This window comes from Meleagris gallopavo, chromosome 2 (assembly GCF_905368555.1).
Source record: "Meleagris gallopavo chromosome 2, MGAL_WU_HG_1.1, whole genome shotgun sequence".
Lineage (NCBI taxonomy): Eukaryota > Metazoa > Chordata > Aves > Galliformes > Phasianidae > Meleagris > Meleagris gallopavo.
Window position 1 is genome coordinate 88,975,176 of NC_139405.1, and position 27,764 is coordinate 89,002,939.

At 38.5% G+C, this 27,764-nt stretch overlaps 1 protein-coding gene across 1 annotated transcript in view; it reads left to right on the forward strand.

Moving 5' to 3' along the window:
• Positions 1 to 27,764, forward strand: part of CSMD1 (CUB and Sushi multiple domains 1) — a 1,002,456-nt gene that overhangs the window by 633,825 nt on the left and 340,867 nt on the right. Inside the window, exon 6 of the mRNA XM_085217921.1 lies at positions 20,355 to 20,467. Within this exon, the coding sequence (XP_085074047.1) occupies positions 20,355 to 20,467 (113 nt within the window). The remainder of the gene's footprint in view (positions 1 to 20,354; positions 20,468 to 27,764) is intronic.

Below are 27,764 nucleotides of genomic sequence, written 5' to 3' on the forward strand. Positions count from 1 at the left end.
TATGTTGTCTGTCCTAACATTCAGTATGTTAGTGCCTGCTAAAGTGTCTAATTTATTCAAGTCTGTGTCTGCTTCCTGAAAATTTCTGGTCAGTAAACTTCTGTAATTTTCCAGACTTCAACAAATAGAAGGATTCCGCAGTGCATCTTTGAATACAATCAGTATCTTTGGTTACATCTTTCACCCACTATCTTTTTTTGAGTGAGTAGAATCAGTACAAACAGCATTAATGTTAGTCCCAGTTACTTATCCATGAATATAATAAATAGTTCACTTTTACATTAGCATTACTAATATGTGATTTAAAAGCTGCTTTTTTTTAATGCATTTTGAGGTAACCACCACTGAGGATTTCAGCTGGAGAGTGAAACATTTTAGAGAAGAAATATAAATCTGGTTAGCTTCAGAACTTATAGACAGTTCTCTATGGTATGTTTTATTATGTTCTCCTGGTAAACAGTGGAAAAAGTATTCTGAGGATTTCAATGGCTATACATTATCAGATTTAAATTTCATCTGTAAGCATCCATTTTTATTTTATTTTATTTTTTTTCCCAGTCCTTGTGATTACTTCTAAGCAAAGATTTCTTATATTCTGTAAGTATTCTAATTCTTTTCAAGCATACCCCTGCATATGGCTTTCACAGACATGGCTATCTGTGTCTTCAATTTCTTGAAGATCTGTCTCAAAACTTGCATATCTTGTCCAGCTCACAAAGAGTCACCTAAAGTATCTGGTCATCTGAGTTTTTCAGATACAGTTTTCCTCTTGCAATGTTTAAGCAGTGCATTGATCCCAGGATTTACCATTATCCTTAGGTAGCATACTTGGCCTTCCCTTGGACTTTAAAGTCTCTTCCATTCTGTGGAACCCAATCCATTCTATAGTATCATAGAATCCTTAGAGCTGGAAAGGACCTTTAAAGCTCATCTGGTCCAACTCCCCTGCAATGAACAGGGGTACCACAGTTAGATCAGGTTGTCCAGGGCCTTACTCAGCCTTGCCTTGAAAAGTCTCCAGGGATGAGGCATCCACTACATCTCTGGGCAACCTGTTCCAGTGCCTCACCTCCTTCATTGTAAAATACTTTTTCCTTATATCTAACTTAATGTCCCCTCTTTGAGCTTGAAACCATTTCACCTTGTTCTGCCACAATAGACCCTGCTAAAGAATCTGTCCCTTTCTTTCATATAGCTCCCCTTTAGATACAGAAAGGCCACTATCAGGTCACTTTGGAGCCTTCTATTCTACAGGCTGAACAGCCCCAGCACTCTCAGCCTGTCTTCATAGGAGAGGTGAGGTGTTCCATCCCTTGGATCATTTCTGTGGCACTTCTCTGGGTGCACTCCAGCAGGTCTATGTCTCTCCTGTACTGAGGACTCCATATCTGGACACAATAATCTGTGGTTTCCATAAAAGTGGAAAGGCTCATGTGCTGAGATGGAAACAGGGAAAGAGATCGCTTACCATTTACTGACACAGGCGGAGCAGACTCAACCTGGGGAAGATTTTCTCACTGACAGTGAAAAACAGAGTAAGATGGTGAGGAAGATGGCCGTAAACTTGTCAGGCTCAGCCTCACTCCTTCATTTTTTACTTCTGCCTCACCCTCCAACCGTAAGCAGCACAGGTGGGAATTGCAATGGCAGAGCTACAACAGCAACTATGTTGCTCACTTTTCCTTTGTTCCAGCATACGCACTTCGTACAGGCTGCAGTCCTTCAGGATAAACCTTGTCCAGTGGGAGTCCCAGAAGTGCCACCACCTTGGCAGCAGGTCCAGCTGTGCCCTGGTTGGCTGGAACAGGCTGTGTGCAGTATGGGGCCTTGTTGACAGCACAGCCACCTGCACCCAATACACCATTTTTTATTTAAAGAATTCATTTCAGTAACGGACTGTTAGGCATGCAATAGATCTGCTTCATTTCATTTGCTGTATAGAACATCTGTTTACTTAGACATAAAGGAAAATGGAAGATGTTCGGCAGATGCTAAAGGTACAGTTACTAAGTACTGTGTTCAGCTAACATGGATGAAAGAAATATTTTAGATTCATGAAAATTTTCTTATAGGGAGGGAAGATTTAGGTTGGATGTCAAGCGGAAGTTCTTTACTATGAGAGTAGTGAGGTGCTGAAACAGGCTGCCCAGAGAGATTGTGGATGCCCCATCCCTGGATCTGTTCAAGGCCAGGTTGGATGGGGTCTGGACAGCCTGGTCTAGTATTAAATGGGGAGGTTGGTGGCCCTGCATGTGGAAGGGGGGTTGGAGATTCATGATCCTTGAGGTCCCTTCCAACCCTGGCCATTCTGTGATATAGTCAGGATGCACTATGTCTGATACTGCTGTTCATGTGTTTCTTGCTACAAGTGGGCAGTATTTGTCAGAATACCTGAAGGACTGAAACAAGCAACTTAAATTCCTTAAAAATTAGCACTTAATGCCAGATTGCCTAGTCTGTATTTTCTGTGCACTGGCAGGAGTATGATATCTTGAAAATAACTTTCCCTTGAGAACCTTTTTAGTAAAGAAGGAAATAACATATCCACATAGTAACAACTTGTAACTACAAATACAGTAGTTTAACATGAAAATAATGAGAGGATTTCTTTACAAGTTAAAATGTATAGAATTAAATGCATTATGCTTTCTATATTCTCTAGCAGAAAGCAGCAGTACTGGTGCTAGGTCTCCTTAGAAGAGACCTGAGCTTAGCAGAGAGACTTGATTCAAACATGAAACAACATCTTTACATAAACAAGTGCATTGTATTAGGGACTGGAGAAATAGCTCTGAATTTTCCTTTCTATAGATGAAGTGTTCTAACTCAGAGTGCTATTATTTCACTGTAATCCATTTCCCGTTATTTCTCTTCCAGTCCCAAAAGAGGAAATTGTGCAAGCCTGAGAAATTCAGAGCAGCTCTTTCCCTACCTATTGAAGCTGAGCAGCAGTTCCCAAATGAGTGCAATGTATGGAGGAAATGGTTACTGTCACCTCACAGTTCTTTGGGTAAAGGACTGTCAGAGTTTCCAGAATATCCCATTTTCTAAGACGAGGCCTATATTGTTCAGAAAAGAGTGATTGAAACTATACGTATATTACATATATTATATACGTATATATATGTGTGTGTGTGTTTATATACTATATATATTATATCTTCAGTAGTTGTTTAGAAAACTCAAAAGTGAGTTGGAATCACAGAATCACAGAATTGTAGAGGCTGAAAGGGACCTCTAGAGATCATCTAATCCAACTCACTCCCTAGACAAGGTTGCACAGGTAGGCATCCAGGCAGGTCTTGAATGTCTCCAGGGAAGGAGAGTCCACAACCTCTCTGGGCAGCCTTTTTCAGTGCTCCATCACCCTTACTGTGAAGAAGTTCTTACACGCATTTGTGCGGAACTTCCTATGCTTCAGTTTGTGGCTATTTCCCCTTGTCTTATTGCCATGAAAAGAGTCTGGCCTCATCCCTTTGCCTCCTGCACCTCAGATATTTATAGACATTGATTACATCTCCTCTCAATCTTTGAGGCTGAACAGACCCATTTCACTTAGCCTTTCTTCATAGGGGAGATGCTCCAGGCCCTTTATCATCTTTGTGGCTCTCTGCTGGACTCTTTCCAGGAGATCTCTGTCTTTTTTGTACTGGGGAGCCCAGAACTGGACACAGTACTCCAGGTGAGGCCTGACCAGGGCAGAGTAGAGGGGGAGGATCACCTCCCTTGACCACGCTCTTTTAATGCACCCCAGGATGCCATTGGCCCTTTTGGCCACGAGGGCATACTGCTGGCTCATGGCCAACCTGTCGTCCATCAGGACACTCAGACTCTTCTCTGGGGAGCTCCTCTTCAAGAGGTTATTCCCTTACCTGTATTGATGCATGAGGTTATTCCTCCCCAGGTTCAAGACTCTACACTTTCTCTTGTTAGGCCTCATCCGGTTTCTTACTGCCCAGCTCTCCAGCCTGTCCAGGTCTTGCTGAATGGCAGCACAGCCTTATCTGTCAGCCATTCCTCCCAGCTCCATGTCATCGATGTACTTGCTGTGGGTAGATGCTATCCTCTCATCAAGGTCACTGATTAAGATAATGAACAAGACCAGACCCAGCACTGATCCCTGAGGAACACTGCTAAATACAGGCTTCCAACTGGATTCTATGCTGCCGATCACAACCTTCTGAGTACTGCCAGTCAACCTGTTCTCAAGCCACCTCACCATCCACTTGTTTATTCTACACTTCCTCAGCTTCATTATAAGGATGTTGTGAGAGACAATGTCAAATGCCTTGCTGAAATTAAGGTGGACTATTCTGCTATCTGTGCTACTTAGTGGTAGATCCACTGTTCTCCCCCCATCCACCCAGCTGATGAGCACAACCCCCTGGTGAACCCATGCTGACTACAACTGATAACCTTCTTCTCTTCCGATTGCCTGGAAATGGCATCCATGACAAGCTGTTCCATCACCTTACCAGGGATGGAGGTAAAGCTGACTGGTCTGTAGTTTTCCAGATCCTCTTTCTTGCCTTTTTTGAAGACTGGAATGACATTGGCTATCTTCCAGTCTTCAGGTACCTCTCCCATTCTCAAAGACCTCTCAAAGATAATAGAGAGTGGTTCAGCAGTCACCTCTGCTAGCTCCCACTGGCAGTAGGAGTATTTCCCACTACATATTTCTTCCAGATGTGCCGCTGGTTATTTACATTAAATACATTTTTTATAAATTTGTTTTTAATATTCAGTTCTACAATATCTCTATCAAATGCAAGATTTTTCAAAAATACTTTATTTCCTTAGATACCTGCTCAGCAAACTGAAATTACAATTTTTGCTCATCTAAGTACACTTCTCAAGTTAAAAAAAGCTCTTAGTGCAAATTCAACAAGCAGTTGCTCAGTAGATTGCTATAGGTCATCTCTTTTTGACAGTGAAAATTTACTTTAATATTCTGTCTGCTACTATTACAGAAGAAGCATATGTTACATTGCACTCTTTTGAGGAAGGATTGCTTTATTTCTGAGGTGAAAGATTTACTTCAGATAGGAAGCCCAAGAATCACATGCTGATTAAGAAGCCAACCAGAAATGGTTAAGTGGCAAACACTGCATGTGGGAGATGAAATCTTTGAAACTGTCCAGTCAGCACAGTCAAGAAAAGGCTGTATACATTCCATCCCAACCTGTCTTTTGAATGAGTATTTTAACCTTTACTGTACTTTTTCCTGTTTATTGTTGTAAGGGAACTGTTAGGTCAGGGCTTGGACCGGTTGATTGAGCACCTGGTTAAGGGGTGTGGCTGGCCCAGAGAGCACAGGCAAATTGTTTGCACCGGTGCTTCCCATGTGACCAGAAGAGGTGGAACCATCATGGGCTCTGATAAGGGCCAGCCATAGAAGGGAGATTTATTTTTATTTTATTTTATTTTATTTTTGGGTGTACACTGTTTCTTGTGAAGGAGTGATATGTAGCTAGAGAGCCTCTTCACTAATTGGGTGAGTTCAACTTTTTGTGTACAACTATTGGGACACCTGTGAATGCTTTGCCTGGTATTGCTAAGAACCCCTCAGAAGCTATTTTACTTCTTCGTGACCAGAGCAATTGTCATCAATTGTCATCATCTCAATTTGGCTGGTTTTCCAAGATGCAAGTTATTTAATTTATTTTCCTTACTAGAGGGAAGTGGGACTCATGGTCTCTTTTATTTTGGCAGTGTGAAATAGCCTGATAACTTGAGTTCTTCTGAATTGGAGTTCTTCTTGTAGGTCGTAGACTGCTCAGTGAAACATTAGTATTTACTGATAACAGTATTCATTTTAGTAAGGGGATGGCCTAGAGGCTTCTACCTAGAAAATAACGTGAATTCTATATTGAGCAGTTTTACTTATTTCAAAATGTATTTTATAAAGGGTAAGTCTGGACTTGATTAAATAAACTTTCCTAATTTTTGGATTGTCTTTTGTTGTTATGTGAATTCATAACATCTCTGGGAAGCTTTCTCTTTTTAAGAAATAGAAATTTCTCCATCATTTCCATTTTTGCTAACTTAAGAAATCCTATATATTAACTGAGGACTTCTACAGTTTTGGCACGTTCACTCATTACAGGTAGTTTCTCCACTAAAAATACTCACTTATAGGGAATTGTACTTTTTCTTACATGTCTAGTATCTCTAAGTAGACACTTTTTGTGCACATTCTCTTTTAGATCACAGTTCTGCTTCCTAATTAGCTAAAGAATATGATAAAAATATAGCCAGATATAAAACGGCATATAAAAAAAAATTGCAGCCTTTGTAGTACTAGTTCTTATAAACTACCCAATTAGAAGATCCTCACTACTATTTTTCTTCATACCTAAAGATCATCTCATTAATGTGTCTGTGTGTTTGTTTGAGTTCTTTAAAATATTGTGTGAGCATCATGTAGGTCTTTGTTTCTTTTTTGGTTCCTATTCACTAAGTGATATTTCGTTTAGTAAGCATTAGGGAAAAAGTTAAGTATTTGTTAATCCTTTTTACATTTACGAGAGCTTATCCAAAAATAATTACTCCTACCTTTTTTTTTTTTTTTTTTTTTTTTTTTTTTTTGTCAGCCCATGAAGTCAGATGTGGGTCTTGGTGATATGGCAGTAGAGGTTAAATCTTCCCACTAATATTCCATTACATTTTTTACATCTGTGCAACAGATGGCAGTAGTGGGGCAGCCTGACAAAATGGTGTCTGACATGAAAGTGCATATGAAGCGAAGGGGTAGGACTGAGTACCTTCATGCAAAATAATGGCACCTATTGCCATTCACTGATGCTTGCTGAACACCTATGGAGACTGAACGCTGTATGTAGCTCAGTGAGGTGGGAGGTGATGAGTTTCAGTAGCGGCTACAGTGGGTCACCTCTGCTGATGCAGGTTCTAGAATGCAACATGCAGGCTCTTGTTTATTGCTGGTGAAATGACTTGTGGGTCACAGTGGTGATTGTGTTGGAAAAAATAGTACTTTGTAGGTGAGAATTTGATCTATCGTATAGTGTGACTGTACTCCTTGTTTTTGCTTTAATGGAAATAAATAGGAGGCATTACTTTCAGAGCAACCTATGTAATTGATTATTTCAAAAATGATTATAGGAAAACATAGTGGAAGTTATATTGTAAGATTACTGTCATGGTTTTATGTTTTTTGGTTTTCAGTATTCCTCATCATAACATCATGTAGTGCACTGGGAGTTAAAGTGTTAATGCTCCAATTCCAGGCACCTATCCCTGTACATTAGGGAAGTCATGGGATCTGGCCCTTCTAGGTGGGGTGGTCTCTTACTGCCTTGCAGTATGTGCTGGAGGGTGCTTTCCTAGCCCTTCCAAGGTTTTCAGGTTTGACTTGGTCTCAGGAACTCTCTCTCTCCTATCTTCTTTGGTTTATTAGTCTCAATTTCAATTAGATTGTATTATATTGTGTTATCTTGCATTCCAATATCATAGTTAGTAAAATAAGTTTTCCTCCATAGATTGTTGCCACTGTTTTGTTTTTGTTTTTCTTCCTTCCTTGAGCCCATCTTCCTATCCCTTTTCCTTTTCCCTTCCCGTTTTGTGGAGCCAGGGGGGGCCAGGGGCCTACTGCCCCCTTGTCGTGGGCGTAGATTGATCTAGTTAACTCCATGACAATTACATTGTATGTGAATGTATTGATTTGCTCTTCATTAAAATCAGTGAATCAGGAAAGGTATTTTATTTACTTCAGTTGTTTGTCACATATCAGAATCTGCTTTAACGGGGAGGTTAGACTAGATCTCTTAAGGTCCTTTCCAAATCCTATGATTCTGTGAATCTAGATGAAGTAGTAAACCATTAACAAGAGAAATACAAAGGGTTTTGATTAAGTCATTGCAAATCATTTTCAACTCTGAACATACATGTCTTTTCATTGAGGCAGCGTTGCCATAGAAACACAGAATGGTTTGGGTTGGAAGGGACCTCAACTGTAATCAGGTTCCAGGCCCTGTGCCACAGGCAGGGCTACCAACTGCTAGATCAAGTACTAGATTAGTTTGCCCCGAGCCCCATCCAGCCTAGCCTTAAACACCTCATAGGGCATCTACAGCCTCTCTGGGCAGCCTGCTCCAGCACCTCACCACTCCCTCAATAAAAAACTTCACCTGACATCTAATCTATATCTCTCCTCTTTAGTTTAAAATTATTCCTTCTTGTCTTATTACAGTCTACCCTTTCATGTTTATAATCTTCCTTTGTATATTGGAAGGCTGCCTGTAGCTTTCTCTTTTCCAGGCTGAACAAGTCAGTTCTTTCATCCATCTTCATAGGAGAGAATGAGGATCCAGCATTTGAATCATCCTTCTTGCCCTCTTCTGGGTCATCTGCAAAAGCTCCACGTTTTCTCTGTTTTTGGAACTCTTGAATGTAATCAGTGCCATCAGTAACAGGATAGAGTGCACCCTCAGCAAGTTTGAGGATGATGTGAAGCTCTGTGGTGCAGTTGACATTCTTAAGGGATGGGATGCGTTCAGTGAGACCTAGACAGGCTTGAGCACTGGGCCCACATGAACCTCATGAGGTTTAACAAAGCCGAGTGCTAGGTCTTGCACCTGGATTGTGGGAACCCCTCATATCAGTACAAGCTAGGAGATGTAAGGATAGAGCACTGGATACTGGTGGATGGTAAGCTGAACATGAGCCAGTAGTGTGCCCTTACAGCCCAAAAGACCAACTGTATCTTGGGCTGCATCGAAAGAAAAGTGGCCAGCAGGTCAAGGGAGATGATCCTGCTCCTCTACTCCAAGCTGGTGAGACCTCACCTGGAGTACTGTGTCCAGTTGCGGAGTCCTCAGTACAGGAGGAACATGGACCTGTTATAGTGCATCTGAAGTAAGGCCCCAAAATTATCCAATGTATGGAACACCTCTCCTATGAGGACAGGCTGAGAGAGCTGGGGCTGTTCAACCTGGAGAAGAGGAGGCTTTGTGGTGACCTGATAGTGGCCTTTCAGTATATAAAGGAGGGGAACAGACTCGCATGGTCTGTTGTGACAGGGCAAGGTGAAACGATTTCAAACTAAATGAGGGGAGATACAGATTGGATATAAGGAACAAGTTTTTTATACTAAGTATAGTGAAGGACTGGAACAGGTTGCCCAGAGAGATGGTGAAAGTGCTGTCCTTTGGAGACTTTAAAATATGGGTGGACAGGGCTGGACAGGGCTCTGAGCAACCTGATTTAGATGTAGGTGTCCCTGTTCATTGCAGGAGAGACTAGATGACCTCTAAAGATCCCTTCTAACTCTAGGACTCAGTGTTTCTGTCATGATTCTGTATTCTTCCTCACATCATCTCAGATGGTTGATGGATGGTTGGTAGTGGATAAGGTGCTTTATCATTATCCTTAGCATCTGGGAAATGATCCATTATAAGCGAAATATCAGTGCATTTTTAAAGGCATTTTAGGATTTGGAGATCTGATAATGGTATTTTGTTAGTGTTCATTACCACTGCAATTCAGTATTACTAAAGAAATTTACTTAAGAGAGTAGTAGCCTGATACCAGCTCTTGGATGTAATTTACAGTCATAAAAGATAACAAATCCACACTTTACTGATGTGTCAGCAGTGTTTTGTAAAATGTACTTAAAGTAGATAATTAAACATCATAAGGCCTCTTGAAGTGTTGTAATCTTTTACAAGCTTTAATCTAATGAACCACAGAAAATATATTCTATTGTAGAATAAAGTCTGAACTCATTGATCTTGCTGAGAATTGAAATATAGTTGTTTCCAGAAAGAAATGTCTACAATAAATGGACTCAAGTAATGCTAAAATACTTAAGCGAGTTAGACAAAACATTGAACTTGCATTATATTTAATTGATCTGTAGGGAATTTATTCAGTAAACATTAGATTGAAAAATGATTATGCTAACCAGACAGTCATGTAGTGATGGAGAAATAAATATTCAGTGAATGGGAAACAGTAGTTCTTGTGATAGGAGAGCACATTGATGCAGAGCTTTCAACAGCAGTGTCATCTGGAGTTAAGTTGGACTGCTACAGTGCCATGTGATAGTACTTCAGTTAAATATAAGATATTCTCAACACCTTATCAGGAACTGGAAACTTTACTGTGAAAAGAAATTAGTACAAAAACATGTGTGAACTACTTCAGACATTCATTGCAATGAATGAAAATTTAACAGGGAATCCTCTATGTGTACTTGGTGAATCCCACTAATCACAAGCAGTATTTTAATGAATAATTTATTTTTGTTACTTCATCTTTGTAATTGTATCTATTTGACTAAAGAATTACCATGATATAGAAAAGGGGCTATCACAGATGTATGAAAATATATTCATGTCTGACAGTGATGCTTTTGCTGAAAGACTGAATCCTGGCTGCCTTTATTTTGGCTTCTAGGTTTCAACAATTTTCTTTTCTTGGCATCTAATGATATTTTGAAATAACCCACACTAAATTATGGTGAAATATGGTGATTTCTTTCATGAGAATGGTGAATGGATATTGCATACAGGATGAAAAACAAACAAACAAAAAAACCCACAACCCTTTGATAAGTAATCTTCAGAGTAAAATTCTTCATTTTTTTATTTAATATAGAATAATATTGAAAAGGTACAATCAAGTATGAAATAAGTGTAACCTATCAATTGGATTTGTTGAATGAGTCACCATTCTTTGGTGTTTTCCCCACTCTTTGCAAGCTATTAATGGTTTCTGTATTTTTTTTTTCTTAGAATTTGTTTTAATTGTTATATTAAAAATGTAGATTGACTGGGCGTAGAATGTGCAGTGTAGGCAAGAAACTTAATAAAACAGTACAGGCAACTTCAAAATACTTAAAAAATTTGATAGAACATTGATTACCCATCATGTCAGCAATTAAAAATAGCTAAGTTATTCATTTGCTACCTGAAGGATTTTGCCTCTTAGCCATGTTAAAAATACTTACGTCACAGTGTTTATTGTTGCTAATACTTTCTTTCTAGCTGGAAGACATTTGGCTATTAAAAAGAGATAAGAAAAAATTTGAATAGTAACTCTAAATTATCCATACAAAAAAAAAAAAACCTTGGGAGAAGGCTTGATTCAGACAATATAGCTTATCAAACTCTGTGCTCACTTAGCACAGATGAAGACTGGATCACCAAAAAAAAAAAAACCACAAAAGACACCCAGTATTACATTCAGTTGAATAAAATTTTAAATAATAATACACATAAGGACAGAGAAGGAAGTCACCTTCTGGTACTGTTGCATTTTAATGTCACTGATAAACTTTATAAAGGATAGATTTATGTTCTAGAAATAATGAGTAAATTTTAAGCTCAAATTTCAAATTAAATATCCTGGCTTCTGTATTATGCATTATTATAAACAGCTATTATGTGCTTGTACTCTATTTACCAGAAGAGTTTTCTCTCCCCATTGCACGATTCACTTAAGAGAACTATCACAAAATTTATTTTTTACGTTGGCAATAACTGTAGTCTACCTGAAATTAATAGTATTTTAATTGATATATAATGAGAATCGCCCATACCATCTGTTCAGAAACTAATTTTTAACTGGAAATACATCACATGTAGAGCTTAGAAGGGATATAGATACCATGAAAGTGTATTTGTTGCCCAGTTTTATCTGATACTGTATATCGCATCTATATACAACAGGCTGTGTATAATTATGCTTGCTTGGAGAGGCTTCTTGATTTTATTAATAGGTACTTAACTATAGAATTATAAGAACAAAATAATGTAGTCAATGTAATGAAAATATGTCAAAAATGTAGATAAGTCAACTTGACAAGCTTAAGAAGATGTACTAAGAGTGTAAATATTTGCCTTAGATCTATGCCAAGGCTAGCTTTAGAACTGGCAGAAGAAGCTTTATGCGTAAAGGTTAAGCCAAGTATCAACAAAACTAAACAAGGCTGATTTTACCTCTTGAGAATATCAGTGCAGTGCATACCATCTGAAATGAATAAGTATGTTGTTTTTTGTTTAATTCAATTCTTAACATGCATTTATGGGGGGGCGGGGGGTAAGTGACAGATTTATACAGAGCTTCCATTCCTAGGGAAAAATTACTTTTTAGAAATAATAAGAATATGGCTTGAACCTATGCTTAGGGCTGTACCTATATGGTGAGTTGGCTTCCTTTGTTTTTCAGTTTTATCTTATGAAGATACTGAGTAAGAAGACTGTTTACCTGTTTAAATATTATCATTGCTTAGGTACAGTCATGCTAATATTTTATCCAAGTATTGTATTTGCTGATTACACTGAAATTATGAAATGTAATTACTCAACTTCTGAAATGATGTCCATGTGAAGATATTAAATGATATGGCTTTGAAAGATACTAAGATTTCACATTTCAGCAACAGTATCACATTATACAGTGAATTATAAATATTTTTAATAATATCATTGGAATTCTATTTTTGATGTTTTCAAGCAGAATTGTTTTATAGTCCTGCTTATAAATATGAAGACATTTCTAATACCAGGTAGAACTAATATTGAAAGCTTATTGCACTTGGACTTCCTGTATGAATTCAGTATAGATCAGAGATTTTTAGAACTGAATCTTGTGTCCATAAGAACAAAACAAACAAAAAAAAACAAAATACCTCAGCTGAAGTTTTCTGCCGTTTTCAGTCAATCTGGAATATTTCTTAACTTTCACAAATCAAACATAAATATGCACCTACAAATATACTGTTATTTACATTAGTGTTTGGCTTCTGTTATACGTTATGACTTTGATTTCCACTATGTGAAAACACTTTCAGAGACAATATACATAACTGTAAATAACTGACAGTATGGACGTTCTTTGTATCATCTTCCTATTATCAAACTAGGCTGAATTTCATATCCACAAGAATGAAGACAAAAGGGAAATTGTCAGTTGAAAAAATTTTTAATACCAAAAAGAAAAATTGATTATATGCTATATAATGCTACCAGATAATGTTTAGTATGTTTTATACATTTCAGTTTCATGTAATATTTTTAATTAAATTTTTTAATTAATCAGTTATGCATGTTCATCAATCATGCTACCTTTTCTTCCAAAGTTTTTATTTAAGCCCTTCTCAGTTGACAGTCCTTAGAGCAATTTGATATGAAGGAGAGCTGGAAGAGAGTCTTGGTTAATAGCAGCCAATTCCTTTCAACACTGTTATAAGTAGCCATGGCATATTAGGTATAAATTGGATTAATAATTTCGGATAAATGTGTCAGTCTGAATATTGCTGTTTAGAAACTGCTGTCTGCTAAGAGTGGATTACTTTAGCTATGATCTGGATTGATAAATGCAAATATGGGAGATTGGAATAAACAGATGCAGAAATGCAGAGATGCAGAAATTTGTGGTGTATATAGATAGTCCCCATACTCAAAAGGTTTTGAGTGTTCATAGAATAAGGTGTAACACAAAAATATGAGATAATGTAATTTAAAAAGACTGCTTTGTGCTTTGAGTGGTGTAATGACTGAAGTTGTGCTGTAGATCAATCCTGTTGAACATTGTTTAGCTCTAATTTATAGGAGGGAGGGGATGTTCTTTTTAATATATGTATACTCGGCATGAAATTAAGAAACAATGCTTCAAATATTGGTCTGACTAGTTTATTACAGATCTTAATCAGGGAGATGGGGAAGGGGAGGACGGACACTATTATGAATTAAGGTGACAGGGAAGGAAAGGAGGGAGATAGAAAAGATAGGAAAGAAGAAGCAAGGAGTCTTTATAGGAAGAAAGAGGGAGATAGTCACCACCATGGATCCAGCGTGGTTCATAGTTTAGTTGTTGATCTTCAGTAGTAGTGGGTCATCGGGCTTTGTTGTTCTGTTACCTGGTCCAGGTCTATAAATATCTAAGGTGTGTGGGGCAGAGTGACGAGGTCAGACTCTTTTCTGCAGTGTGTGGAGACAGGACGAGGGGAAAAGGCCAGAAGTTGCAGCATAAGAAGTTCCTCACAAATGTGCACAAGAACTTCTTCACGGTGAGGGTGATGGAGCACTGGAACAGGCTGCCCAGGGAGGTTGTGGAGTCTCCTTCTCTGGAGATATTCAAGACCCGCCTGGACACCTACTTGTGCGACCTGGTATAGGGAACATGCTTTGGCAGGGGGGTTGGACTCGATGATCTCTGGCGGTCCCTTCCAACCCCTACGATTCTGTGATTCTGTTGACGACGACGCTGATCCTGGCGATGGCCACTTTTCAATGGTAGTACCAACTTATAAGTCCAAAGTGGTTGAGTCATCTCTCCTTGGAGTATCAGCTTCTGGCTCTGGGATCTCAGCAGAAACTCCTTTGTTCCCATCCCGGGCCTTGCGAGCAGATAAGAGGGAGCAGGATGCCAACCTGCATCCTGTTTTTCACAGGACATGATGGTATCATTCCCCATACCAATCTGGAGTTATTTAGTCACAGGCCAGATCTTCCGCCAGTAAACACTCCTGAGCACCCTCTTCCAGAGGCAAGCAGCTCTGGAGGAAGATGCTTTCAAATGTCCACAAAGTGATGTTGATTGTCACATGGTAGCACCCATCACTTGCCTCCTCAATAAATCTTATCACAAGAAATACCTCAGGAAGCAAGCTTTGAGCCAAAAAACAAAGAAGGATTCTCACAAACATAATGCTTGGTTACAGCTGTCAGTTAGGCTCTTACACTGTGATAGTTTACTCGTAGGATTGCATTACCTCCTGAAGAAGTATAAAGCCACTTTTATATACAGTCTAGTTTTCATGTATGAAAAGTACATGTACTTGTTGCACAAATCTGTCTGACCTGACTTAGGCTAGAGGTGTCAGAGGATCACTGAGCACAGCTGGGTTTTATGGCTTTATAATCTCTAAGGCAAACTGCTGCCTTAGTTTAGACTGGAAAGAATTTCTTCACATGCTGTCAGAAATGAGTGAAGATGGTAGAATTTTGTAAATATATACACATAAGCATATATGATGTTTCCCAAAATAGGTGGAAGCTAGATTATAAAGGAAAGTGTTCCAGTTTGGAGTTCTTATAATGCAGATTGTAATAGGTGGTGTAATATTTGACATTTATTCTCTATTTTGGTAAGTATTATTTTCTTTCATAGAATCTTACGTTCCACAAATATGGGGCGTCTGAATCTATTGTTTAAAATACATGTATTTTATGAAGTACTATCATGGAAAACATAAACATAGTTTCATAAAGTTATAAGATGAAATATAAGTAAATTATTTTCTGAAAAATGCACAATTGTATCCTTGAAAAACTTTAACCGCTACCTATTACTCCCTTAGTCTATGCATAGTAACCAGTGAGTTATTTTATCAGGTACTGTTTATCTATATGGTAAGATAACAGTATTTCATCAGTTTATAATCTGAGAGAACAATAGTAAAGGATTACAAAGGAAGATAGAGAAACAAAGTGTTTCATTTCATGTTTTAATATCAAACGGATTGTATGTCTGATAGATAGGTCCTAAACTAATTTGCAACAGTAAGGCACAATATAGGGAAGCGTATTCTAAAATTTGTCTTTTAAGGGGCTAAATGCCCCCTTATATGAACTGAGTTTTTTAAATACGGAGAGATGTGGAAATTTTTTTTCAGTCAAAAGAGCCAACATGAGTTCTGCAAGTGAAAATCCAAGAAAAAACTCATTTTATGAAATATTCTTTTCAGTGACATTTTTTTAATCATTAGCTTTTTCTTTATTTTTTTTCCTTTAATTATTTGTAACAAATCCAAATGGGACACCTAAAATCTTTCATTTAAGAAAAAGAAACAACTCATCCAATATAAAATATGTAATGAAAAAACGTTATTAGTGAAATTGGTTATACTGAACTGAAAAACATGTTTCAGTTCATTATATTTATACATTCATTCTAGCTTGTTTTGAAGACCTCACAGAGGCAACTACAAATGAAAGGACTTCATTACCACGAACTTAATATACCTGCTGACACCGGTTTTCACTGCCATAGTCTATGCTGAGAATATAATCTTATTTGTCATAAGTTTGTCTTTTAAGGTATTAAAGAACAGACTTTTTCAGCGCAAATGTAGATCCTTAATGTACTTGAAGAAATGCTCATTCTACTTGCAACTGATGCATTATATAATTTAAACAATTTTTTTTATATTTTCCTTAGCTATTGTGACTAAAAAGGAACAACTCTGGGAAAGTAGCCGCTGCATGAGAAATTACAGTGACTATGGCAGATTAAAAACATTTGATAATAAGATTAGTGATTAGTGATTACTGAACGTTGTTTTAGATGTCTGCTTTTTCAATTTATCTTGTTGGATTTTAGTCCTGTACTAGGAAATGGTAACTGAAGTTTTAAGAAACAAACAAAAAAAAACAAACCTGCAGAAATAATTGGATGACATCAGATGAGTAGATATTAACAGTTATTGATGAAATACAAAATTCTCTCTTATTTATTCACTGGGGAATTTGTTCAGGAATTATGTATGAAGAGAACTAAAAATTCTGCAGTTTTCAGAATGTTAATGAAAAGTACCCATATGCGCTATGGCATACTGCCATAGCAGTAGAAACACAGTAGCTGCAGCATTCCCAAACAGAATATTGTGTGCTATAAGATCAACATTTTATCATTTCAGCTATTAATAATTACAGTAAACTAGGGAAGAATTATTAAAGCAAAATATTTATCTCCCAAGTGCTCAATTACTGCATATTAGCTGCAACAAAAAAGCCAACTATTTAGTTTTCTTTGTTCAATTGTGAGCTTTTATTAAATGTTTATTTACCTTCAGGACAGCTGCCATATTAACTTTAGGACTGAATACACCTTATCTGGATCGGGATGTAAGAATTCTTTGCAAAGCTATAGGAGAATGGCCTGCAGTATTTAGGACCTGAGATGAATATCACAGCTTTGAACAATAAAATCTAATTGATTGCTGTATCCTAGAACTTCATGTTCCTCTCTTGCTGGACAATGAAAGCCATATATAAGCAAAAAACTAGAAATACAAGGAATTATTCTTTTATTCATCAGCTTGAAAGCAGTTATAATATTTCAGAGGAAGTATATGCTATACAGAGTACCATGGAATATTGTCCCAGTTATGTTTGTCAAAGATCAGATCAATAACAAAGAAAAATGCTTGATATTGAATTAATAATCCGAAGTGTTCTTAATAAAGCTGTTTTTCCAAACAGTAGATAAAAATAAAAAAATAAATGCCCTTGACTTTAACCTGCAGCCAAACATGAAATATGTTCAGGCATAATACCCACTGTGAGGCATAGTGAAGCACAAAAAGAAAGACTTATTTTGTAGGTAGCAATGGAATGAGGGGAAATGGCTTTAAAATGTAATTTAAGCTAGGCACAAAGAAGAAATTCTTTACTGTAAGGGTGGTGAAACACTGGAACAGATCGTCCAATGAGATCTTCAAGGCCAGGCTGGATAGGGCTTTGGGCAACCTGGTATTAGAGTAATTAGAAACTGAGAGGGCTACCTTCAAAGAATAAAATTCTGTTTTGGCATGTCACGTGAGCTGGGTTATAACAGAATTTATATGCTTCACCTGTAGTTCCAATGTTGCTATTCTAACTCTTATTGCTAAGGTGAGATTAGTCTCAAATTAATGTGAAAGTTAAAAATTCTTCATGTAATGTGCACTCCCAAAATATTTATTCCACTCTCTTGACTATGCAGGATCTTAGACCAGGTGTAGACTGCAGCATTGCCAACAGCTGACATTAGATAAGGTTAATCCATGTTTTTTTCCTTGTTTCACCAGGCATAAGTGATTCTGAGCATGAATATAAAATTTTGCTCAGGCAAGAAACTTAAAGTTTATCTTGGGAGACTTCTATCTGAATTAATTATGGGATATCGTACCAAATTTCCTCATAAGTTTCAATGAATCATAGAATTGCCAAGGTTGGAAAAGACCTCCAAGATCATCCAGTCCAACCATCCAAACCACCAATATTACTCCACTAAACTGTGTCCTTAAGTACAACTAATAGTTTCTTGAACATTTCCAGGGGTGATGACTCCACCACCTCCCTGGCCAGCCCATTCCAGTAGCTGGCCACTCTTTCGGAGGAGAAATTTTCCTGGTCCAGCCTGAATGTCCCCAGTGCTGAGTATAGAGTGTCTGAGTACAGTTTTTAATGTAAGGAATCTCAATATGGCTGTGTCACTTAAAACTTCTTTAATGGAAAACAAACAAAAAAAAAAGCATAATTTAAAATAATTTTATATTAAATAGAATAATTTAGTTTTAAATAGTTTAAAACTAAATTAAAACTTTAGCATGTTTACATGCAGTAATTAGTAAATGCCATGAGAAGGGAATTAAGGGAAGGAATAACGTTTTGCAAGTCTTTCAAAATTTTCTATAATAATGCATTTTGAAAATTTGACAAGATTATCACATAGTTGTCTTCTTTTCTCTTATTAATTATTCCATATGAAACATATCCAAAATATTTTATAGGAACTGTTTGTATATAATGCCGTGATGTTATTAATGAGTGTAATGAATGTAATGTTGTCATGGTGACTCTGTGGTATGATTGGGGAACACAGACTTCTACTGAGTGTATGAATACTTCATCGTGCAGAGGAACTATCACAGCACGCTGTTATCTGATAATGTTTAAGCATTCTCCTCTCAAGATGTAGGAAATATTGTGTAGAAAAACTGAACAATTATAAATATAGCTGCCTTATGTACTCAGTGGAAAGATTGAATCTTTTAAACTGTCAGACTCTGGCTAAGATTTCAGTTTTGGCTTATCTCATGACTTGTCAATGTTTGGTTTACTTTCTTCCATCCTTTTTATACTCACGGATGCTTGATTTCATTCAAGTATATGTACTCAGGCCAAGGTTGACAAAATATATTGATACAAAGTTCTGTGGCAAACTCTTCTGGTCCTCAGTGTTTATCAGAATTTTCCAGTACAACAAGAACCATATGGATTACTTAATCAGTGGTTTTCTTCATTTGTCTAAAAGCAGCTCCCAGGAGCATCTTTCCAGGAGCATATCCTGTTATCCTGAAAAATTCTCCAAAGAATAGCTTGGGGAACTTTATAACTTGCAAACATGCTCCTAATAAATAAAAGTATTTCACCCAAAAATGTATGTGCTCATTTGATTTCAATGTTACCACCAAATAATGCTAAGGTAAAATAGAAAGGATTCATTCATAGCAACCAAAATAAACAACCATGTACATATTGCTATAAAAACAGGTGGAAAATAAAAAGAGAAAATTAATCCATGACCTAATTATTTTAAATGCCAGAATGAGAAACATCTTGTTCTCATGTGCTCACTCTCTCCAGTTCTGAACCCTAGTAGGTGTTAGCTGTTACAAATATTCTATTATTTTATGTTCTATATGAAGACATAATTTTAACATTTTCTGTGAAACTGCTTAGTTCTTATGTAGAGATAAGAATCTGCTACTTTCAAGAGATCACAAAAATGTTCAGCAAGAATCAAAGCTGATATCAGTGAGGAAGGGCAATACTAAAGCAGAGGATGGAGGACATGCAGAAAGAGCGAGAATGTAACATACACTATCCTGTTAGATCACTTCACCTATGCATGAAACTGCTCTAGAATTGTAGAAGCAAGAGAGGATTGTTGGAAGCTCTCATTTTGACAATTACCAGAATAGCTGCTCTTTTAAATACTTTAGCAGAAAGAATTTCAAAATGGAAGGTAGTTCCAAATTGAAAAATAGAATCCTCTGTTTTTTTTCTCTTCACCACTTGACTCAGAGACTTGATATAGAAGCTCAGATGATATTCTATAATATATCCAAACCAAGAAAATAATTAAGAATAAAAATATGATTGTGGTTAGATGAATATAGAAATAACTGAATTATTTCAAAGTAATGAAGATTAAGCATTTCTGGAAGGCTTTCCTGTATTTTCTTTCAAATGTAATATAGTTCTTATAGAACTTCTTTTCAAATCTCATTTTCTTTTGTTTGCACTTAATTCAATTCATTCATTATTTTATTTATTGTTTTGTTGTATTTTGGAACAAATAACAAATTTTTAAGTATACATTACAATTGGGCTAAACATAAAATGACGAAAATAGGTAAAAGAGAAGGATAATTGTGAGTTGACAAAATAAACTCCCAAACCCACAGATTTCATTTATTTTAATTCTTTCTTGCACTTTCGAATTAAGGAAAGTAAATGGAACAGCAGTATGTTTTGGATTTTTTTCTTGTTTTCTTTATTGTCTGTAAAGTACTCTGCATGTGGTACCTTTGACGTTAGAGTCTTTTTTTACTTTTCCAGGCTGACTGGTATGAATCTACCTTCTCCTGTTATCAGCAGTAAGAACTGGTTACGACTCCATTTTACATCTGACAGCAACCACCGACGAAAGGGATTTAATGCTCAGTTTCAAGGTAGGAAATACAAAATCTGCAGCAGAAAAATGGCTTTACCTTTAAACATTTCTAAAACAGTGGTGGTAGAAATTTATCTTTAAGTATAGACGTAGTTAAGAGCTGACTCATGTTATGACTACTCTTATGCTGAGTAACTGTTACCGTTTTGTGATCAGGCGCCTGTGTGTCACACTGCAGTTTACTTTAAGTACTTGCTTGATCTAATTTCTTATAATGAATTATTTTGCATTCAGTTTCGTCTTTGTTTTAAAAATGTACTTGGAATGCAACTTACAATTGACTACCAAGTAAATTCTATACAAGGCATGTCTCCATCTAAATGCTGTCTTCCCTAATTACTCAAAATGAAACTCTTATCCAGAAGTTACATTAATCATTTGGAAATTTAGATCCTCCCTGACACAGCACAAATTGTATTTCGGGTTCCTACATAATGTTGCATAGGCAACTTAAAAGGAAGATAAGTAAATGTCATTGTTGCTGTCAGTTGCTGTTTATGTTCACCTAGACAGTGGTTAAAATGCAATTTTTTAGAATGGAATCTTTATTGAATTTTGTACTTCATAAATCATCATTCAAGATCAACGACAGTGTAGTTATACTGAAAACAGTGGAGCTCTATATCTCAGAAAACGATTAAGCTATTTAATTTATTTGTTCTTTTAAATTTAATCTTACCCTCCATACCATCAAAGAATTTGAATTTAGGACTTCCCTTTTTTCCAGAACTGTAGGGCCTGCATCATTTGTTAGAAATGACAAATGCACTGCCGCAATTGTGTGTTCTGGTTACTATATAGTATATACATGTAAAGCAGATAAATGCATTTAATCTATAGGTCTTTCTTCTTTAAAAAGATGAGAGTCAGGTTCCATGAAAGCCAGTGATTGTGATTGTGAAGCTACTTTCAGCTGTCAGTGAAAGACCTCATCAGCCTCCTCCTGATCAGGCAGCCTGTATTAAATACCCACAGTGATGTTACCTATATAAGCCTGCCTATTAATTCTCACCCATAAGCTCTCAACTCATTCCTTGTTAATTTCTAGGCAGAGCTTGATACATTCCAGTTACTCTCTCACGTGAAGAGAAACTCCACCACCTTGCTCTGCTGCCTGTCTTTCTTAAGTACGTATCCATCCATGACAGCATTCCAGTTATGTGAACTGTCCAACTGCATCTCCATAATTACAGTGAGATCATGGTCCTGTGGCTGCACAAAGAACTGTAGTTCATCCAGCTTACTCCCATACTGCATACATTGATATTCAGGTACATAAGAGAAGAAAAGGGAGGGATACCAGATCTTCCATAGTTACATACGCTCTGGAGGTGGTTGGCCTTCTGGCTTATGTCGTGGGAGATAGCTAAGGAGCATTTGTCATTGTTCTGATTTTCCTGGGTTACTCCCCAGACAGTTGCAATGGTGTGAACATTGCTATTTTGTGCCTGCCCCCCAACTCTTTCAGTTTAAAGCCTGCCTCACTAGCCTTAGATTGCCCTGCTTCTTCTAGACAGGTAGATCACATCCCTCTCTAACAAGCTATAATCCTCACAGAAAGTTACATTGGATTTACCAATTGGATTTAAAATGATATCAAGCTCATCAGTTTGTTCTGTAACAGCAATCTTTCTAGCTTACATTTTTATGATATACTTCTTTCTATGTTAAAGTACTCTGAGTTACCTAGTTATTTCAGAATTCCTAGGAAGAGAATAAAAGAAGAAAGCTTCTATAGTAAAAGCTGAGTAATGAGTATGTTCCATTTTTACAGCAAAAAACAGTTCTCACTTCTAGAGTATTTCAAATCAAGCATGTTATTTTTGACAGGCTGTCAGAAAGATCCAAGAAGGTATGATGTCATTTGATCATTATGTGCCAAAACACATCTGTTTGTTGTGTTTGCCTACTTTAAATAATGCAGAATTTCACAGATAATTCTGAAGTCAAATAATGAATGTAACACAGACTGCTGAAATAATGCTGTACTATGGGAAAACCATGAACAAATGATGTAAAATACACTGCTAGGTAAAGTAATAATTTTCAGTGAATTTTTGTTATTCATGTAAGTCGATATCTGTCCTTCATCTACATTGTTTAAAATTTTGATTGAAATACGTTAGAATAATTCACAGCACTTCCTCAATAGATCCATACTGGGTACATAAATCAGATTTTTCTATGCAAATTGTCACTTAATGTAAATTTAGGAAAGAAAATCAGTGGAAGAAATTAGTAAAATGCAAAAGTAGATTAAAACTATTATTTTCTGTTGCCTAAGTGATACTGAACATCATTTCCCACTAAGTAGTACTGGAACAATAACTTGTGTTTTGTTAAATCTTATCAAAGGAAATGAATCCAATCTTGATAGAGAACAACGACAAATATCCATCAATCCACCATCTGTCTTGACCATTCTTTTTTTCTGATTAACTCTATTACTCTTAAAATTTAGGGCTGACTTATCAGTAGTACTAGTCTTGTTTGATCTTTCTCGGTCTGGTAGGAGATGTTATGTTTTTATTCAATAGAGTAAAAAGTCTTATCATATCATAGAATGGCCTGGGTTGAAAAGGACCTCAAAGATCACAGAATCACAGAATTGTAGGGATTGGAAGGGACCTCTAGAGATCATTGAGACCAACCCCCCTGCCAAAGCAGGTTCCCTGCACCAGGTCGCACAGGTAGGCGTCCAGGCGAGACTTGAATATCTCCAGAGAAGGAGACTCCACAACCCCCCTGGGCAGCCTGTTCCAGTGCTCCGTCACCCTCACCGTGAAGAAGTTCTTACGCACATTCGTGCAAAACTTCCTATGCTGCAGCTTATGTCCGTTTCCCCTTGTCCTGTTTCCACGTACCACTGAAAAAGAGACTGGCCTCACCTCTATGGCCGCCACTCCTCAGATATTTATAAACCTGGATCAGGTCCCCTCTCAGTCGTCTTTTCTCAAGGCTAAACAGACCCAGTTCACTTAGCCTTTCTTCATAGGGGAGATGCTCCAGGCCCTTCACCATCTTTGTGGCCCTCCGCTGGACTCTTTCCAAGAGATCCCTGTCTTTTTTGAACTGGGGAGCCCAGAACTGGACGCAGTACTCCAGATGAGGCCTTACCAAGGCAGAGTAGAGGGGGAGGATCACCTCCCTCGACCTGCTGGACACGCTCTTCTTAATGCACCCTAGAATGCCATTGGCCTTTTTGGCCACGAGGGCACACTGCTGGCTCATGGCCAACCTGTCGTCCACCAGGACGCCCAGGTCCCTCTCTGCAGAGCTCCTCTCCAGCAACTCATCCCCCAGCCTGTATTGGTGCATGCAATTATTCCTCCCTAGGTGTAAGACCCTACATTTGCTTTTATTGAACCTCATCCAGTTTCTTACTGCCCGGCTCTCCAGCCTGTCCAGGTCTTGCTGAATGGCAGCACAGCCTTCAGGCGTGTCAGCCAATCCTCCCAACTTCGTATCATCAGCAAACTTGCTGAGGGTGGCCACTATCCCCTCATCAAGGTCATTGATGAAGATGTTAAACAAGACCGGACCCAGCACAGACCCCTGGGGGACACCACTGGTTACAGGTCTCCAGCCAGACTCTGCACCACCAACGACGACCCTCTGCGCTCTGCCAGTCAGCCAGTTCTCAACCCACCTCACTGTCCACTCATCTATCCCACACTTCCTCAGCTTTGTTATAAGGATGTCATGGGAGACAGTATCAAATGCCTTTCTAAAATCAAGGTAGACTACATCTACTGCTCTTCCCCCATCCACCCAGCATGTGACAACATCATAGAAGGCCACCAGGTTGGTCGAGCACGACCTCCCCTTGGTGAACCCATGCTGACTACTCCTGATAACCTCCTTTTCTCCCAGTTGTCTGGAGATGGTATCCAGCACAAGCTGTTCCATCACCTTTCCAGGGATAGAGGCTGACAGGCCTATAATTACCCGGGTCTTCCTTCTTGCACTTTCTGAAGACTGGAGTGACATTGGCTATCCTCCAGTCTTCAGGGACCTCCCCTGTTATCCAAGACCTCTCAAAAATGATGGAGAGCAGTTCGGCAATGACCTCTGCCAGCTCCCTCAGCACACGTGTATGTACCCCATCAGGTCCCTCACAAGGTCCCTTGTGAGGAACCTGATGGGGTACACATAGACTTCTGGGCCTTAGTACTGCCTAGGCACTCATGCACTTCCTCTTTCCTGACTAAAGGGAAGTCTCCCATTCCCCGGACCCTCTCACTAACCTCCAGGGTGTGGGAAACCTGAGGGAGAGCCTTTTCACTGAAGACGGATGTAAAGAAGGCATTCAGTATCTCTGCCTTCTCAGCATCTCCCGTTACCAGAACCCCCCCCTCACTTAGTAAGGGGCCCACATTCTCTCGAGTTTTCCTTTTGCTGTTAACATACTTGAAGAAGCCTTTTTTATTATCCTTTATCACTTTAGCCAGACTCAATTCCAGGTGGGTTTTAGCCCTCCTCGTTGCTTCCCAGCAGGCCCTGACTACATTCCTATATTCTTCCCAAGTGGTCAGACCCTTTTTCCACATTTCATGGACCTTCTTCTTTCCTTTGAGCTTGCGCATGAGCTCCTTGCTCATCCACACAGGTCTCCTGCCACCTTTTCCCAATTTCTTGCTCACAGGGACGCACCGATCCTGAGCTTGGAAGAAGAGCTGTTTGAATGCTGACCAGCTCTCAGAGGCCCCCTTATCTTCTAACACCCAAGCCCACGGGATAGCTCCAAGTAGATCCTTGAAGAGATTGAAGTTGGCTCTCCTAAAGTCCAGGGTAGCAATCCTACTTATTGCTTTGTTTTTTCCACTCGGGATCTTGAACTCCACCGTCTCATGATCACTACAGTTCAAGCTGCCCCCAACCTTTACTTCCTTAACAAGTCCATCCCTGTTGGTGAGAATAAGGTCCAGATCACCTAGTATCAACCTCCCTGCCATGGGCCAAGTTGCCAACCACTAGACTGGGCAGCCAGAGCCACATCCAGCCTGGCCTTGAATATCTCCAGGGATGGGGCATCCACAATCTCCTTGGGCAACCTGCTCCTGTGTGTCACCACCCCCTATGTGAAAAACTTTTTCTAACTTAAACCTCCCCTGTCTCAGTTTAAAACCATTCCCCCTTGTCCTATCACTATCCACTCTTGTAAACAAATGTTCCTTCTCCTGTTCATACACTCCCTTCAAATATTGGAAGGCTCCTGGGGAGACCTAACTGTAGTCTTCTCTTCTCCAAGCTGAACAAGCTCAGTTCCCTCAACCTTTCTTCATAGGAGAGGTGCTCCAGCACTCTGATTATCTTAGTGGCCTTCCTCTTGACCTGCTCCAAGAGCTCCACGTCCTTCCTGTACTGGGGGCCTCAGGCCTGGACCTAGTACTCTGGATGGGGCCTCACAAGGAGCTTCCTTCTCCCTCCTTGGCCACCCCTTTTTTAGTGCAGCCCAGAACACAGTTGGCCTTCTGGGCTGCAAAGATGCACTGCTGGCTCATGACCAGCTTCTTGTCCACCAGGACTCCCAAGTCCTTCTCCACAGGGCTGCTCTCAAGGACATCTTCCCCCAGTTTGTATAAACACCTGAGATTTCCGCAGCCCATGTGCAACACCTTGCACTTGGCCTCATTGAACCTTACTAGGTTCACCTGAGGATACTTCTCCAGTTCCCTCTGGATGGCTTCCCTTCTCTCCAATGTATAGAATGCACGGCTCAGCTTGCTGGCATCTGCAAACTTGCTAAGAGTGCACTTGATGCCATTGTCTGTGTCATTGATGAAGATGTTGAAGAGCACTGGTCCCAAGACCGACCCTTGAGGGACACTGCTTGTGACTGGCCTCCAACCTGACACAAAACCATTGATAACAACCCTTTTGCTGTCATCAGCCAACCAGTTCTTAATCCATCAAACAGTCTATCTTTTAATTCCATACCTCTTCAATTTAGAGAGAATGATGTGGTGAGGGACCATGTCAAAGGCTTTGCAGAAGTCCAAGTAGATGACGTCTGTTGCCCTTCCCTTGTCTACCAATGTTGTCACTCCATCATAGAAGGCCACCAGACTTGTCAGGCAAGATCTGCCCTTGGTGAAGCCATTCTGGCTGTCTTGGATCATCTCTTCTTCTCATATGGGCCTTACCATGGTAACGAGGAGGATCTGCTCCATGATCTGTCCAGGCACAGCGGTGAGGCTCACTGGCCTATCGATCCCCAGGTCATCTTATTTCTCCCTTTCTTAAATACGGGAATAATGTTCCCCTTTTTCCAGTCACCAGGAATAAGTCTTTTATTAGCCTTGTAATTCCCATCTTTTTTAGCCTTATAGTCCACCTCTTGATCTCCCAGATAAAGTAAGGAGATTGAGTTTCTTAAATCTGTCAATTGAAATAATTTTTGCCATTGTCTTCATTTATTTCAAAGTGAGTTGGTGGTATTTGAAACTTGCAATGAATGCTTAGTTGATTTTGTATTTCTTTCAGTATATCTGATTAATACTGTATCTACTACATTTCACTTTTTTTTTTTTTTTGCATGTGTTTTTCTTCCTATTGCTATTAAAAAAAAAAGAAAGATTGTGAGCTCCTAAGAAATTAAGTCAGTTAAACTATAGAACATTCAGCTTGAGGTAATAATTTTTCTGTATCCATATGTCTCTTGTGACTGCTGTAGATAGGCTACATTTGTTCATTTATCTTATTCTACCCTTGTTTTTCATTCTTTTGCAGTGCGTAATTTTTCTGCGCTTAAATATTGTAACAGCCCGATTTCCCAACTTCTTATCACTATAGTATCAGATAGTTCATTTATTTTGTAAGTTTATTAGTTATTCAAATCTAAAAAAATACAAGAGTGTATCAAACTATTTTCACTCAATTTTGGTTTAATTGATTTACATTCTATTCAGCTGTGGTAAAATCTGTGCAAGTCTACAATGTGGTAAGTTCTCAGCAGACGTTCTTTTATTAAGCAGGGAGGAATTAATCTGTCTTCTATTGAAAGTAAGATTGTTTCGGCCTAAGCTTCATATGTGACTATTGATTCTGAATAACTTCCTTTTTAGAAATAAACATCAAATGTACTGTTTTTACTCTGCCTCAAAAATTGAGTCTGTTAATGTGGGAATTGGAGTCTAAGAATAGAAATTACTTAATTACTATTAACCACTGGCCTGTTTGCTCATTTTTTAATTTGTTGTCTGATAGAAAAGGAAAATTTTAATCCTACTAAAAATATAATAATGAAATCAATATTGTATATCTTCCTCATACTGAATATACATTTAGCCTCT